This window comes from Acinonyx jubatus, chromosome C2 (assembly GCF_027475565.1).
Source record: "Acinonyx jubatus isolate Ajub_Pintada_27869175 chromosome C2, VMU_Ajub_asm_v1.0, whole genome shotgun sequence".
In the NCBI taxonomy this organism is placed as follows: Eukaryota; Metazoa; Chordata; class Mammalia; order Carnivora; family Felidae; genus Acinonyx; species Acinonyx jubatus.
Genome location: NC_069384.1, coordinates 58,794,689 through 58,812,507, shown reverse-complemented (window position 1 = coordinate 58,812,507; position 17,819 = coordinate 58,794,689). Strand labels below are relative to the sequence as shown.

The window sequence follows — 17,819 nt, the reverse complement described above, 5'->3', positions numbered from 1 at the left end:
AAGAAACAAAACAAATGAGCAAAGGAAAAAAAAACAACAACCAGACAACCCAAGAAACAGACTCAACTATGGCGAACAAACTGAATAAACTGGTGGTTGCCAGAGGGGAGGTAGGTGAGGGGATGGGTGAAACAGGTGATGGGGATTAAGTATACTTATGATGAGCATCGGGTGATGTATGGAAGTGTTGAATCACTATATTGTACACCTGAAACTAATAGAACACTGTATGTTAACTCTACTGGCATGAAAATTAAAAAAAATTAATACAATAAAAAATTTTTAATAAATAAAAAATTAGATTTTTTACAAACCAAATTATGAAATACATATTTATTTTCTGTTTTTGGCAAATTATTTTATATCTAGTTAACACATGAGCATATACATCTTAAAATCAAAAATCTAAAGACTTATAATGAAAGCCAACAACTTCCTGTCTAATCTCTCTCATGTACCAATAAGACTGTTCAGAGGAAATTGCTTTTTCTTTGCCTTTTTGAGATGTAATTTACATTAAGCAAAATGCATAAATTCTAACTGAGCAGCTTAATAAATTATATATATGCATATATATACATATATATGTATGTGTGTGTATATATATGTACGTATATATCCATATCTATCTATATCCATATATATATATATCTACTACTCCAATTAAGAACATTTATAGCACTCCAAAAAGTTACCTTTGACCCCCTCCCAGTAAATATCTACTCTCCAGAGATGAATGTTTATCACATTAGTTTGGTCTGTGAACTTCATACAAATTGAATGTTGCAGTACTAAATCTTGTATTTGGCTTCTTTTACTTAGCATCATGCCTAAGATTGTCTATGTTGTTGCAGGTAGCAGTAGCTTATTCTTTTTCATTGTTTTGTAATAGTCTTAATGCTTATACCATGATTTATTTATCCATTCTACTGTTGATGCATATTTGAGTTATTTCTACTTCTTGGCTATGATGAATGGCTATGACCATTCTTGTGCATGCTTTTTGGTGGACATAAACACTTATTTGTTATATAATCAGGAGTGGAACTGCTGGGTCAAGATTATATGCATGTTTGGCTTTATTAGATACTGCCAAATAGTTTTCCAAAAATGGTTCAACCAATTTTTATACCATGATTATCAGTGTATGAGAATTCCCTTTGATCCCCATTGTGTTAGCTTCTTAGAGTTTCCATAACAAAGTACAACAGACTGGTTGGCTTAAAATAACAGTCAAAAGTTATGAAGGCTGGAAGGCCAAAATCAAAGTGTTGGTTAAGTTGGGGTGCGTTTTCTTGGAGGGGAGATATGTTTTATTTATCTATTTATGTTGAAGTGTAATTGGCATTTGATGTTATATTAGTTTCAGATGAACAGCATATTGATTCAACAATTCTATGTATCACTCAGTACTCACCACAATAAGTGTAGTCACCATACACTATTTACAATGTTATTGACTATATTCCCTATGCTATACTTTTCATCTCCATGACTTACTTATTTGTAATTGGAAGTTTCTAATTGCCTCTTTTTTTTTTTAAGTAATCTTTACACCCAGCAAGGGGCTCAAACTCACAATCCCAAGATCAAGAGTTTCATGCCCTACCAACTGAGCCAGCCCAGGCACCCCTATTAATCTCTTCTTAATCCCCTTTGTCTATTTCACCCATCCACCCACCCATCTCCCCTCCAGTTTGTTCTCTGTATTTGAGTCTGTTTTTGTTTGTTAATTTGTTTAAAAAATTCCATATGTAAGTGAAATCTATGGCATTTGTCTTTCTTGTCTGACTTATTTCACTTTGCATAATATCCTCAAGTTCCATCCAGGTTGTTGGAAGTGGCAAAATCTCATTCTATTTTATGACTGAGTAATATTCCAGTGTGTGTGTGTGTGTGTGTGTGTGTGTGTGTGTGTGTGTGTAATATACACATACCACAACTTCTTCATCTATAAATGGACACTTGAGTTGCTTCCATATCTTGGCTATTACAAATACTACTGCTGTAGCATAGCATATATCTTTTCAAATTAGTGTTTTTGTTTTCTTTGGGTAAATAGCCAGTAGTGGAATTATTGGGTCATATAGTAGTTCTATTTTTATTTTTTTGAGGAACCTCAATACTGTTTTCCACAATGGTTCCACCAAATTACATTCCCACCAATAGTATGTGAAGGTTCCCTTTTTTCCACATCCTCACCAACACTTGTTATTTCTTTTTGATACTAGTCATTCTGACAGGTGTGAAGGAATATTTCATTGTGGTTTTGATTTGTATTTCTCTGGTGATTAGTGATGTTGAGCATCTTTTCATGTCTGTTGGCTATCGTTTTGTCTTTGAAAAAATATCAGGTCCTCTGCCCATTTTTTTTTAAAAAAGTAAGCTCTATGCCCAACTTGACGTTTGAACTCTCATCACCCTGAGTTTAAGAGTCACATGCTCTACCAATTAAGCCAGCCAGGTGCCCTATCCTTTGCCCATTTTTAAATTGGACTGTTCGGGTTTTTTGGTGCTGAGTTGTATAAATTCCTTGTGTATTTTGAATGTTAACCCCTTATCGGATAGATCATGTGCAAATGTCTTCTTCATTCACTGGGTTGCCTTTATGTTTTGTTGATTGTTTCCTTTGTTGTACAAAGCTTTTTATTTTGTTGTAGTCTCAACAGTTTATTTTTGCTTTTGTTTCCCTTGCCTCAGGATAAATATCCATAAATATGTTGCTGAGGGTGATGTCCAAGAAATTACTGCTTATGTTTTCTTTTAGGAGTTTTATGGTTTCAGATCTCTGTTTAGATCTTTAATCCATTTTGAGTTTATTTTTGTGTATGGTGTAAGAAAGTGGTCCAGTTTCATTCTTTTACATGTAGTGTCCAGTTTTCCCAGCACCGTTTGCTGAGCAGACTGTTTTTCCCATTGTGTATTCTTGTCTCCTTTGTTAAAGATTAATTGACCATATGAGCATGGGTTTATTTCTGGGCTTTCTATTCTGTTCCACTGATCTATGAGTCTATTTTTGTGTCAGTACCATACTATAGCTTTGTAGCATATCATGGAATCTGGGATTGGCATACCTCCAGCTTTGTTGTTTTTTCTCAAGATTGCTTTGGCTATTGGAGGTCTTTTGTGGTTCCATACAAATTTTAGGGTTATTTGTTCTAGTTCCATGAAAAATACTATTTATTAGTTTCTTCTGAGACCTGGGTAGGAGAATCTGTTCCATGCCTCTTTGAGCTTCTAGTGATTTGCCAGCAAACTTTGGTGTTCCTTCCTATAGATGCATTATTCCAAATCTTCTGCCTTTATGTGGTGGTATCTCTCTTTGTTTTCCCCACATAATCTTCCCTCTGTGCATGTCCAAGTCCCCACTTTTTATAAGCACAGCGACATGTTGGATTAGGACCACTCTAATGATCTCATTTCAACTTGATTACCTCTGTCCAGACCCGATTTCCAATAAGGTCACATTCTGATTGACTGGGGGATTTCAAAGTATCTTTCTGGGTAGACGCAATTCAACCATAACACTCATGCTTGCCATCACCTGATATTCTCATCTCTTTAAATTTCAGCCATTCTATCATAGTATCTCAGTGTGATTTAAATTGGCATTTCCCTGGTGAGTGATTATTTTTAGCTCCTTTTCATATACTTCTTGGTTATTTGTGTATTTTCTTTTATTAGGTATTTTTTGAAGTTTTTTTGTTCATTTTTGAAACTGGATTGTAAGAGTTATTCACATCTCCTAGATAGGAGTCTTTTGTCTTGTAGATAAATGACACAGGTATTTGTGACACTGTATATATATGACACATTGTGTGCATGCATGTAAAATATCTTGCTCTAATCTGTGGTATTCCTTTTCATTCTTTTAATGGTGGCTTTTTTTGAGCAGAAGTTTTTACTTTGATAAAGTTCATTTTATCAATATTTTCCTTTATGGTTGATGCTTTTATGTTGTAACTAAGGAATATTTGCCAATTCCCAATTCATGAACTAATTCTCCTATGTTTTATTCTAAAAGCACCATTGTTTTGCCATTATCTATATAGATTTTTTGGGGGGAGGTTTAAGATGGACGTCATGTGTCATTTGTTTCTATATGGATATTCAATTGGCCTGGTATCATTTGTTGAAAAGGCCATCCTTTCCTCACTAGATTGCATTGATAGTTTTGTCATAAATCAGGTCAATACATATATATAATATATCTCAGAACTTTTATTTTAATTATTCTTGACATTTGATATTGTAAATCCTATGGCTTTGTTCTTCACCTTCAATACTGTGTAGGTCCTTTAAATAGAATCAACTTGTCAATTTTCATCAAAAAACCCTGCTAAGATGTTGACTGAATTACACTGAATCTATAGATCAACTTCAACATAATAGATTTTAAAAATAAATATTGAGTCTTTCAATCCATAAATGTGATAGATCATGAAAAGAATACACTTTTAATATCTCTTCTAGTGGTTACAACCATACATCTTAATAATATATTTCTATGAGTTTATTAATCATTACTTACTGATTTCCTAGTATCACAGGTAAGGATTTTGTTTACCTTAATACACTCATGTTGGGGTGCCTGGGTGGCTCAGCTGGTTAAGCATCCTGCTTTGGCTCAGGTCATGATCTCACGGTTCGTGAGTTCAAGCCCCACACTGGACTCTGTGCTGACAGCTCAGAGCCTGGAGCCTGCTTTGGATTCTGTGTCTCCCTCTCTCTCTCTCTCTGCCCCTCCCCCACTCATGCTCTGTCTCTCTTTCTCAAAAAAAAAAAAAACATTAAAAAACATATGCTCATGCTTTCCCCTCTACTGTCCTGAGCATATAAAATATAACAACTGATTTAATGTGCTTGTCTGCTAGATAGATAGGTAGATAGATAGATAGATAGATAGATAGGCAGGCTTCTGGGTCTGTTTCTATTAACTGAAAATTTTTGTTTATTTTGTGTTATATTTTTCTGCTTCTTTGCCTTCCTGAAAAATTTAGATTGGATGCCAGACATTATGAATTTCACAATGTGGGTGCTCGATATTTTTTATACTTTTAAATATTCTTGAACTTTGTTTCGGGATTCAGTTAAGTTACTTAGAAGTAGTCTGAGTTTTTGAGGCTTGCTTTTAATCTGTGTTAGTGGGGGTCAAGCAGCCTTTAGAGCTGACTTTTCCTCACTACTAAGACAAAATCCTGAGTGCTCTATCCTATTCCCATGTATTAATGGGCTTGTGGGAAAACAAGCTATTTCAACCTGTGTGAGGTCTGGGGATTTTTCTGTGTTCTCTTCTGGTGATTCTTTCCCCAGCCTCAGGTAGACTCCTTACATGCACGTGGTGATCAGTAATTACCTGAAGGCTAGAAGAGAGACGTCTGCAGATCTCCAGAGCTCTCTTCCTGTGCAGCAGTTTCTTCTCTGAAACTCTGCTCTGTGATTCATGGCTTGTTACCTGATATTAAATCTATGAATATTTGAATCTTGGAATGGTATCTAGATGACTACTTATCAAGAGATGAAAGTACCTTGTAAGTTCTCTCAGGAAGAACCTTCGACATAGTATCCTATGTTTGGCTTTAATAAATATGCATACTATGTTTGTAAGTGTATATATATTGCAAGTATGAATCTTGACTCAAACCAGTGCAGCTCATTGTCCCAGGCTGCTTGCTTCTTTCATTTGTTTGATTCTATGGCTTCTGTGCTCTGCTGGAGCAGGCAGTTTTTGGTGAGGCCAGAAACTCCTGTTCCCAGAATCGAACGCACATGCAACCATTATCCTTGGGAACTTTTGTTTCCCCAGAGGCTGTTGGAAGCAGGGAATATGTACCCACAGCTCTAGGACCCAATTTGCCCATCCTCCTCCTTGTCAGGTGGAAGCTCTTCCTCCCCAGTCTTCTGGCTCTCAAATACTTGTTTCCTTAATTCCTGGCTTTCCCTTCCCTTCCAGGCTGCATCCTCCTTCCTCAGCTTTGCATCTTCAACAAACATATGGAAGGAAACACATTATCTAGATATCTGATGGGATTAGGGGAGAGAATAAAGTGGTACCACTGAGTAACACTGGGTAGTACCAGTGTTTTCATCTTCACCAATCTAATAGAGCAAATGTGGTAACTCTCGGTTAAATCATTTGCATTTTTTCTGATTATTGGTGAAGTTAAGCACTTCTTTTCATACACTGATGTTCTTCAGAGGATTAGTCTTGTGAACCTTTCTTTTCGTATGTTTATAGTTCATTTATATTTAATCTTCGGAGGAAGATTCCTTGTTCATTTTCCTTTGAGTTCTGATTTTCTTCTTAATTTGATTCACTACTTCTGTATTTTTCTTTTATACATATTGCAAATGCTTTATCCTCCAATGCCATTTGCCTTAAACTTTGTTCACATTTTTCTAACTGTGCATAAGTTTTATATTTTTATGGGATCAAAACCATGCATATTTATCCTTCATGTTATCTGTGTCTCATGAAAAGACTAAAATTTAAAGAATAAAACTCCAGTGGGCAAGAAAATAAAGTTTTATAGTGATGAGAAAGGTACCATGCTATGAGGGAAAAGGGAAAATCAGAAATAGTAAGCCATTTTAAAAGAAGAAATAGAGTTAAAGGATTGAATTAGAAAAATAGTAAGAAAGATAAACTAGGAATAATTACTATATACATAAGTTAAATTCTGAAATTAAAAGATGGGAAAATAATTATGAACCAGTGACAAAAACATAGCAAGAATTAAGCATTAATTGATAAAGAACAAATATCTTTGGGCTATAAAAGAAAAGTGAACTGGAGAGTAGTATGAATTTGAGTTTAATATTTTTTATAGAAGCAAATAGGGTAACATATGTGAGATATATATGTATACATATGATAATAGATATCTCATGAGGTAACAGGCAGTAGAGTATATTTTCTTACAGTTTAAGATCCATTTACCATTAAATTACAGTGTACCTGAAAAATTTTTGTTTTTCTACATATTAGCCAAACAATGGCATTATATACTGATTAATAATGAGTTGTTTAATATTTTAATTAGAAAATTATACTTGCTCTTTAACAAAGTCCTATGCAACTTCTATCACATTCTTGTTGGTTAATGCATTTTCCAACTTTGGATCCACACAATATAGTATCATTTATAAGCATAGTTATTGTGGTCCTATTTTATTACTTAATCATGCAGAATGATTAAAATGGTATAATTAAATGATTAAAATGGCTATGATCGCAAATACTTGTTTTATTTTTTTTCAGATTTCGTGATTCATTGGAAAGTGATACAATTGTGGTTCACGCCATACAAAGTGATCACAAGATATCCTCCTACAGGCTTGTGAAGCCCTCTAAGTACTCCAAGTCCAAACGACCAAGTCAATCAGAAAGAAGAACAAGCAAATTGGAGAGATTTGAAAAAGAGGGAGCTGGAAGAAAGGATAGCCAGAAAGATACAGGTAGCTTAAATGACAGAAAGTCTTTGAATCCTTATTAAGATTTCAAAACTGAATAATCTTTTTATGGGCAGAACTTTCAAACCCTTTCTGGTTCTGGTGACTTGAGCTCACTCTGTTATTTCCCTTTCCTTAGTCCCTTGGATAATAAGAGAGCTAGATGTGAGTGGTTTGGCTGAGAATGAGAGGCCATGTTCCTCCAGCAAATGTTTCACACCAGGTCTTTGATGCAGGCTGCTAAGGAAAACCCACCCTGGTTATGTGACTGAAGTGGGTAAAGAATACCTAATGCTGCTAATTTCTTACTTCCCGCTTTTAACTCTTCTTAAATCTAAGATTTCCCCAGTTGCTGGTTTCTAGGCAGTGTTTCTTTACAGATTCTTGGGCTCCATCCCAGAGAGTGGGGGTAGAGCATTTCAAACCAGCTTCTAAGTGCTTATGCTTTAAGCAGAATGATGAGCTGAGAATTCAGGTGTGAAATGCACTTAATCTCTGTGGCCTGCCTGTTGTAACTGCCCTCAGGGTGACTGCAGATGAGTAAGAGGAGGACAAGAATTCTGGGAATGACTTGTAGAGCCCAGTCAAAAATAAATAAAAGGCACTGCAACTAGTACCCATGACACGGTACTGACATTAATGCTGTTTATCCTCTTTATTGAGAAAATGTTACTGGCTCCTTTCTGCCTCTGGGATAAATTCTGAAATCATTATCCTGGTATTTAATCCTTCCACAGTATATTCCTATTCTGTTTCCTGCAAATTCTGTTTCCTAGTGCATTTTCATACTGTTCTACTGGTGTTTTTAGCCTATTGTCTTGCTTAATGCTCCCTAAATATGCCAGATACTTTTAGACCCAGGCTCTGACTGGAATGACCAATTCGCTCCTCTCTTCTCTGAATTCTACCAGTTTTTAGAGATTCCAGATTGAATTATACTTTTGTTATAAAGTCTTTCCATGACCACCCAAGCCACATTAAGCTCTTCCTTTTCCATATTACCGTATATTTGAAATATGAAAAGTGAAATGGTGAGTTATAACTATATGACCATCCCATATTATTATTTAACTTTCCCCCAAAGTATCTCTAGAGTATATTTCTCCATAGCTTGAACATGAATTAAGAAATTGCCTCAGTAGATATTTAATTTAAAAATTTTTAAATCATAGGTTTGATTGTGTGTTCCTGACTACTTTTTTAATTGGCCACAGACCACTGTAATCACTATAGGTCACCTCAAATTACATATGTCAAATAGGACTCGCTGATTCCTCCTTCTCCCACCACATCACAAGCGTTCCTACCCAACTTCCCAGTATATCTATCAGTGCCCCCTCATTATTTACCTTGTTTTCAAATTATTTGATATATGTCTTATCTTGCCAACTTTTCAGTAATGTACATTAGAGCAAATATCGTGACTTCTATCTCTTTATTTTGATATTCTAAAATACATATTATGGGATTGAATTCATGGTAGTTGTTTAACAAATAATGTGATTTACAGATTCAGTGTATTCTGTTTGTTTTAATGTGGCAGGTTTAAAACATACTTGAGAATTTCATTTTGATGTTTCAAAAAAATTGAAAACAAATAAAAGAAAAATGTTGACTCTCTGTACAGGTGAGAGTATTAATGTACCAGAAGAATCAATTATAGACAAAGGGAAGAAATTTCGGCCTAAAACCCTAAGTGAAATTATGGTGGAAAATCAAATTGAGAAAACGAGGAAACTTATATTAAAAGCTGAAAGGGCCCAATTTAAGATTCAGCAGCGAAGAAAGGAATGGGAGGAACTGTAAGTTTTCTTTTTTTTTCCCTAAACTCTTTCATTTTAATGAGTTCCAAAATATTTTTGAATAGAAACAGAGATGGAGATATTGAAGACAGATCAGCTGGATTTTTCAGAGTGGTGATACTTTGGTGGAACTTCTATGATTCCTAGGGTTTGGGGTCCAGGAATTCCATTTTGTGAATACACTCAGGGATTTTTTTTAAGGATTGAGGAATTCTTTTCAATCCCAACAAGTTATTTTTCCTTATGTTCTTCTAACATATAGTTTTTAGCTTTCATTTTTAGATGTCTAGTCATCTTAAGTTGACTTTAAAAAAACTCTGGCATGAAGTACTTTTATTTAACAAGCACATTTTTTACATTTTTTTTTTGCCACCTACATATATTTTTGATGAAATATCTCTTCATGTCTTTTGCCCATATTCAAATAAGATTGTTTACTATTTTACTGTTAAGTTTTGAGAGTTCTTCATATATTCTAGATATCAGTCCTTGGTTGGTTACGTGGTTTTCAAATATTTTCTCCCAGGGTGTAACTTGTCTTTTCATTCCTTTAACATGGTCTTTTGCAGAGCAAAAGTTTTTATCTTTTTAAAGCCAATTTATTAATTTTTCCTTCTATGAATCTTGTTTTTGGTGTCAAGTCTAAGAACTCTGCCTAGGCCTGGTTCCCAACGATTTTCTCCTATTTATCTAAAAGTTTTATAATTTTACATTTTACATTTAAGTCTATGATCCATTTGGTGTTCATTTTTGTATAAGATGTGAGCTTTAGGTTTTTGTTTGTTTTGCCTGTGGATGTGCAATTTCCCTAGCACCATTTGTTGAAAAGTCTCTCTCTCTCCTCCATTGAATTTGTTTTGCAATTTTGCACCTTTGTCAAAAATCAGCTGGGCGTTTTGTGTAGGACTACTTCTGGGTTCATAATTTGACTATTATGTGTCATTGATCCCTTTGCCAATAACACACTGTCTTGATTACTGTAGCTATGTAATAGGTCCTAAAATTGGTCCTCTCAATTGTTTTAACTATTCTAGTTACTTTGCCTTTTATATAAATTTTAAAATAATCTTGTCTGTATTTACAAATAAAGTCTTGCTGGAATTATGATAGAAATTGTGTTAACCTGTGTTATCAGTTTGGGGGGCGGAACTGATGTATTTATTATGTTGAGTCTTCTAATCCATGGACCTGGTATGATTCTCCATTTATTTAGATCTTCTTTGAATTTCTTTCATCAGTGTTTTGTTTTCAGTCCTACACATATTTTGTTAGAATTAGACATAAACAGTTTACTCTTTTGGCAATTGCAAATGATATTGTGCTTTGTTATTCAAAGCATGTTCATTGCTAGTATACAATGGATTTTTGTATGTTTATCTGGTATCCTGTGACCTTGCTGAAGTGTCATATTCTGAGAATTTTTTGGTAGGTTCCTTAGGATTTTCTGTGTAGACAATCTTGTCATGTCTTAATAAGAACAATTTTATTTCTAATCTAATTTGTTTGCCTTATTTCCCTTTATTTTCTTGTTGGACTCATTAGAATTTCCAGTATAATGTTGAAACAGGGAAAGCTGGCATCTATAACTTGTATCCGATCTTAGGGGGAAAGAATTCAGTATTCGAACGGTTTTCATGCTCTTCAGCCTACCTATATTATTAGGTTTGAAGTTGGTGTTTTATTGGCAGTATATAGTAGAGTTATGTTTTTTTAACCTACTCAGTTAATCTCAGTTCTTCAATTGGTGTATTTAGCCACTTACACTTATATGATTTACACATGTATTTACTTATGTATTTACACATGTTAGTATTGATATTTCAGGCTTATATCTGCTATTTTATATTTTGTTTTCTGTTCTCTGTTTTTTGGTTTTGTTTTCTTTTTCATGCTTTCCTGTGGTTTACTTGAATATTTTAGAGTTTCAAAGTGATTATAGTGTTTTTGAGAATATCACTTGTACAGCTTTTTAGCATTTACTCTAGGTATTACATTATGTACACACAACACAGTCCACAAGTTGACATTTTATCAGCTTGAATGAAATGTAGAAACCTTACCTGCATTTATGTCTCATTACACCTCCCATTGCCGCTTGTTTCCTTTGTTTATAATATAATTGTATAAATATTTTCTCACACATTTTAGCACTACATCAGACAGTGTCACGGTTTTTTAAACATTAAACATAACTTAGACAATAGTAGATGTAAAATGTTTTTGCCAATATTTTTACCATTAACATTTTAATCTCTTCCTTCTTCATGTTCCAGAGTTCCCTCTTCTATCATTTCATTTATGGTTAGAAAACTTCCTTTAGTCATTCTTATAGGGTTGGTATGCCAGTGACAATTTCTTAGTTTTTCTGCATCTGTGAATAGCTTGATTTCGTCTTCATTCTGGAAGGATATTCTTACTAGACATAAAATTCTGTGTTGACAGTTCTTTTCAACATGCAAAAAGTGTTGTGCTTCTTTCTGTTGGCCTGGCCTCCATGGTTTCTTATGATCAGTCTTCTGTCATTCAAATTGTTTCCCCCCTTCATATAAGGTATTATTTTTCTCTTTTTGCTTTCAAGGTTTTTTGTTGTTGTTGTTGTTGTTGTTTTTTGTCCTTAGTTTTCAGAAGTTTGACCATTATGTGTCTTGGTACATCTTTTAACTTATCCTTTTTGGGATTCATTAAAACATCTTGAATCTGTATGCTTGTATCTCTGACCAAATTTGGAAAGTTTTCATCTATTATTTCACATAGATTTTTGAAGCCCTGTCCTCTTTTTCTTTCCTTTCTTGGATTTCAATATCACAAATGTTAGATCCCTGAGGCTTTGTGTGCTTTTCTCTTTTTAATTTTTGTTGTTTATTTGTTTGTAGTGTCTTTGGGGGGGGGGTTCAGATTGAGTAATTTCTATTGTTGTATCTTCAAATCATTTATTCTTTCCTCTGTATCCTTCATTCTGGTGTTGAGCCCATTCATTAAGTTTTATTTGGTTACTATACTTTTCAGTTTAAAATTTCTATTTAGTTTTTCCTTGTATCTTTCATTTCTTTCTGAGACTCTATTTTTTCATCTGTTTCAAGCATCTTCCTAATCACTTGTTGAAGCACTTTATGATGGCTGCTTTAAAATCCTTGCCAGATTATTCTAACATCTCTATCATGTTGGGGTTGGCAACTAGTAATTTCTTTTCTTATTCAAGTTAAGATAATCCTGATTCTTTGTATGACAAATGATTTTTTATTATAATATGGACATTTGGGGTATTATGTTATGAGACTCTGAATCTTATTTATACATTGGGTTTTAGCTGGCTTTCTCTGACTTTAGCAGGATATATTTTATATTCATAATGAGATGAAGTCCTGTTCCCAGGGCTCATCTTTAACACCATCCCTGTAGGGGTTGTGTTGCCTTGTTAAAACCTGGTGGTGGTAAAAGGGTAGAGTCTCCACTTGACATTTGCTGGCAGGGCGGATGTAGGCCACATTTGTGTGTGTGTGTGCTGTGTGGCTAGAGTTCAGAGCATTTATTATCTAAAAGTTTTCGGTCTTCCTATTCTTTTCTTTTATTGATCCTGTAGCTAGGAAGAGCAAGATTTTGTTGGGCTTTTATTGTCTAAACCCCATGGTGTTTCTAGTTGCTATTTTCTTTAGCTCCAAGTTGAGATATATAAGGCAAAAAGAAAGTCTAGAGATCTTACCATCATATACTTCTTTCGGTCCTAAGGTTCTTTGTAGTCTATCTTCTTTTCACTTTTCAGAAACTTCTTATCTTTTAAGTATAATGTTTAGGGGTTTTATCTGCACTTGCCAGGAAAAATAAGAATATGTAAGTCTATTCCATCTTCCTAGAGGTGGAAATTCTTTCCACTGATTTTATTATATTTATCTTAATCCAGTGATCTTGCTAAACTCATTTACTAGGTCTAGTAACTTTTTTCTTTCTTATGAACATGGTCATGTTGTATGTGAGTAAAACAGATTCTTCCTTTCCAATCTCTGTCTTTTATTTTTTGACTCATTGTGCTGTCTAGGATATGCACTAAAATGCATATGTACAATGATATTGTGCAATGCATACAATAAAAATGGTGGGGTAAAAACATCCTTGTCTTTTTTCTAATCTAAGGAGAAACATTAAGTCTTTCTTTATGAAATGTGATATCAGCTCTTTAGAAGCACAGTGTCAGATTGATGAAATTCCCTTTTGTTCTTAGTTTATCGAAAAAAAATTAATTTATTATTTTTATCAAGGATAAGTATTGAATTTTATCAAATAATTCTTATATGCATACTGAGATGATCATATGCTTTAAAATTTTTATTCTTTAATATTGTGAATCACTGTTACTGATATCAAATGTTAAATCAGCATTCCTAGGATAAATTTCACTTGATCATGGTGTATTCTCCTTTTAAAAATATTGCTGGAATTTTTTTTTTTTTTTTTTTTTTTTTTTTTTTTGTAGTATTCTTGTCTGGTTTTGGTATCAGGGTAATGCTGGCCTCATAAAAAAAATTGTAACTCTTCCCTCCTCTTTTCTTATTTTTGGAAGAGTTTGAGCAGAATTTTTATTAATTCTTTAAATATTTGACAGAACTCATCATTGAAGCCATATGGTCCTGGGCTTTTGTTTGTGGGGAGGTTTTTGATTACTGATTCAATCTTCTTACTAGTAATTGATCTGCTCAGGTTTTCTGTTTCTTCATGATTTGGTCTTGATAGGTTGTATATTTTTAGGAACTTACTCATTTCTTTAGGTGGTCCAGTTTGGTGGTGTATAATTATTCATAGTAGTCTCTTAGGATCCTTTGTGTTTCTGTGGTATCAGTTGTAATATCTCCTTCTTGATTTCTGATTTTATTTAAGTTCTTTCTTTGATGAGTCCAGCTAAAAGTTAGTCAATTTTTTTATATCTTAAAAAATACCCCACTCTTAGTTTCATTGATCTCTCCTTCTATCTCTTAAATCTCATGTCATTTATTTCTGCTCTGAGTTTTGTTATTTCCTTCTTTCCATTCACTTTGTGCTTTTTTTTTCCTAGTTTCTTGAGGTATAAGGTTAAATTGGTTATTTAAGATTTCTCTTGTTTCTTGATGTATGCATTTATCACTATGAACTTCCTTGTTAGAACTGCTCTTCTTGAATCCTGTAAGTTTAGGTATGTTGTATTTCTATTTTCACTTATTACAAGGCATTTTTGATTTCTCTTTTGATGTTTTCGTTGGTTGTTCGTAGTGCATTGTTTAATCTCCAGATATTTATGAATTCTAAAGTTTCCTTCTTGTAATTGATTTCGAATTTATACCGTTGTGGTTAGATAAGATATTTGATGTGATTTTAGGTTTCTTAAATTAAGACTTGTTTTGTGGCCTAATGATTTATCCTAGGGAATGTTGCATGTGCATTTAAGAATGTGTATTCTGCTACTATTGAATAGAATGTCTGTAAATATGTGCTAAGTCCATCTGGTCTAACATGTCATTTAAGTCCCATATTTCCTTATTGATTTTTTTGCCTGGATGACCTCACTGTTGTTGTATGCTTGGATACCTTCTCTTTATGTTGTTTGTATCTGTTAGAGGTTTTTGCTTTGTGGTTACTGTGAGACTTAACATAAAACATATTGGTGTGTATTAACCTGATCACAACTTTGAACACATGTTAAAACTGTATGTTTAACACCCCCCAACACTTTGTTTTTAATATCACAGTTCACATCTTTACCCTATATATCCATTAACAAATCATTGTAGTTGTTATTTTTTAATATTTTTTGTCTTCGAACCTTTATACTAAATTGATAAATGATTTACCTACCACCATTAAAACACTAAAGTTCTGAATTTAACTATATAACTGCCTTTCTCAATGAAATTTATACTTATATATGTTTTCCTATTACTAGGTAGTGTCCTTTTACTTCAGGTAGAAGAAATGCCTTTAGCATTTCTTAAAAGGTTGGGCTAGTGGTGATGAACTTCGTCAACATTTCTTTGTCTGAAAAGCTCTATTTCCCCAATGCTGAAGGATAACTTTGCTTGTTAGGTTATTTTTGGTTGACAGTCTTTTTCTTTTAGCATCTTGAATGTACCCTTGCCACTCCCTTCTGGCCTACAAAGTTTCTGCTAAAAAATCTGCTTATAGTCTTATAGAGCTTCCTTTATATGTAAAAATTTGTATTTCTCTTGCTGTTTTAAAAAGATTTTCTCCTTGTCTTTAATTTTTGACAATTTATTATACTGTGTTTTGGCATGCGTCTTTTTGGGATTTATTTGTTTTAAACTTTCTGGGCATCCTGGATCTGGAGGTCTATTTCTTTCCCCAGTTAAAGAAGTTTTCAGCCATTCTTTCTTTCTTTTTAATTTTTAAAGTGTATTTCTTTATTTTGAGAAAGAGCACAAGTCGGGGAGGGGCAGAGAGAGGGAGCGAGAGAGAGAATCACAAGTAGGCACCTCACTGCCAGTGTAGAGCCTGATGCAGGGCTCCAATCCATGAACTGTGAGATCATGACCTGAGCTGAAGCTGGATGCTCAACTGACTGAGCCACCCAGGTACCCCTCAGCCATTTTTTCTTTGAATAAGACTTCTGCTCACCTTTCTCTTTTTGGGACCCCTATAATGTGCATATTAATTTGTTTGATGATGTCTCATAAGTCCCTTAACTTATCTTTATTCTTTTTAATTCTTTTTTCTTTTGCTCCTCTGATTAGATGAATTCCACTGCTCTGTTTTTGGCTTTATCAATCTTTTCTTCTGCTTGATCTAGTTTGGTGTTGAACACCATTTGTAAACGTTTCAGTTCAATTATTGTATTCTTCACCTCCATGTTTTCTATTTGGTGCTTTCTTATGTTTTCTATCACTTTGCTGAAATATTCACTTTGTTTATACGTTGTTTTCCCGACCTCAGTGAGTGTCTTTATAAACATTATATTAAACTCTTTATCAGGTAAATCACTTTTCTCTATTTCATTAAGGTCTTTTTCTACAGTTTTATCTTGTTCTTTTGTTTTGGAACGTATTTTTCTGTTTCTTCATTGTCCTTGACTCCATGTGTTGGTTTCTGCACATTAGATAAAACAGCCATCTCTCCCAGTCTTTATGGAGTGTGTTCTCATGTAGGAGATGTTCACCCTGGTCTAGACTCAATCTCTCTCTCTCTCTCTCTCTTTTGTTTTATGTTGAGGTGGGTTAATTGACATGGAAAGATGTTTACACTATATTATTAATGAAAAAGCACATAGGGCAACAGTATAATTTGGGACTGATAGGATTATGGACCTTACAGGTTTTTTTTTTTTCTTTTTTCTTATCTGTATTTCCTAATTTTTTATAGCAACTTTATGGAGATGTAATTTACATATCATACAATTTGCTCATTTCCTGTCCAATTCAATGTGTTTTTTTTGTATATTCAGACTTTCATAACCATTATCACTATTTTCTAATATCGTTATCTGCCCCCCACCCCACAAAACCCTACTCATTAGCATTCACTCTCCATTTTCACAAACTCCCATTCTTAGCCCTAAGCAACTACTTTTTGTCTCTATAGATTTGTCTATTCTGGAAATTATATATATAATGGGTTCTGTGGTCTTTGTGACTGGCTTTTTTCACTTAGTACATCTTTTTATTTCATCCATGTTGTAACATGTATGCCTCACTTCTCTTTTTTAATAGTATTTTTAATGTTTACTATTTTTTTTTAAATTTTTTTTCAACGTTTTTTATTTATTTTGGGACAGAGACAGAGCATGAACGGGGGAGGGCCAGAGAGAGAGGGACACACAGAATCGGAAACAGGCACCAGGCTCCGAGCCATCAGCCCAGAGCCTGACGCCAGGCTCGAACTCACGGACTGCGAGATCGTGACCTGGCCGAAGTCGGACGCTTAACCGACTGCGCCACCCAGGCGCCCCTAATGTTTATTATTTTGAGAGAGAGAGCGGGGAAGAGGGGCAGAAAGAGAGGGAGACAAAATCCAAGCAGGCTCCACGCTGTCAGCACAGAGCCTGAGGCAGGGTTTGAACTCTCAAACTGTGGATCATGACCTGAGCCAACAATCAAGAGTCAGACACTTAACTGACTGAACCACGCAGGCACCTCAATACTTCATTCCTTTTTATAAATAATAAATAATCCATGTCATATTTATCAGTTCATCAGTGGAAACACATTTAAGGTTATTTCTACCATTTCACAATTATGAATATTGCTACTGTTAACATTTGTGTAATTTTTGTGTAGACATGTGTTTTCAGTTCTCTTGGATAGATACCTAGGAGTGGATTTGCTGGGTCTGATATGCTAATTCTGTTTAATCCTTATTTTTTACCTGAAGCGTGGTTGACACACTCCGGTGTACAACATAGCAATTGAACAACTCTATACATTATGCAGTGCTCATAGGTGTAGCTACTATCTGTCACCATACACTATTACAACACCATTGACTGTATTGCCCATGTTGTAACTTTCATCCCTGTAGCTTATACATTTCATAACTGCAAGCCTGTACCTACCACTCCCATTCACCTATTTGCCCAGTTCCCTACCCCTG

At 34.3% G+C, this 17,819-nt stretch overlaps 1 protein-coding gene across 4 annotated transcripts in view; it reads left to right on the top strand.

Annotated features, from left to right (window-relative positions):
- Positions 1 to 17,819, top strand: part of CFAP44 (cilia and flagella associated protein 44) — a 149,880-nt gene that overhangs the window by 75,560 nt on the left and 56,501 nt on the right. For all 4 annotated transcript variants that reach the window (XR_008297664.1, XM_053220864.1, XM_053220865.1 and 1 more), the window contains exons 23-24: positions 7,262 to 7,458; positions 9,080 to 9,254. Coding sequence is in view for 3 of the 4 variants with exons in the window: in XM_053220864.1 (XP_053076839.1) it covers positions 7,262 to 7,458; positions 9,080 to 9,254 (372 nt within the window). In the remaining variant the exon portion in view is untranslated. The remainder of the gene's footprint in view (positions 1 to 7,261; positions 7,459 to 9,079; positions 9,255 to 17,819) is intronic.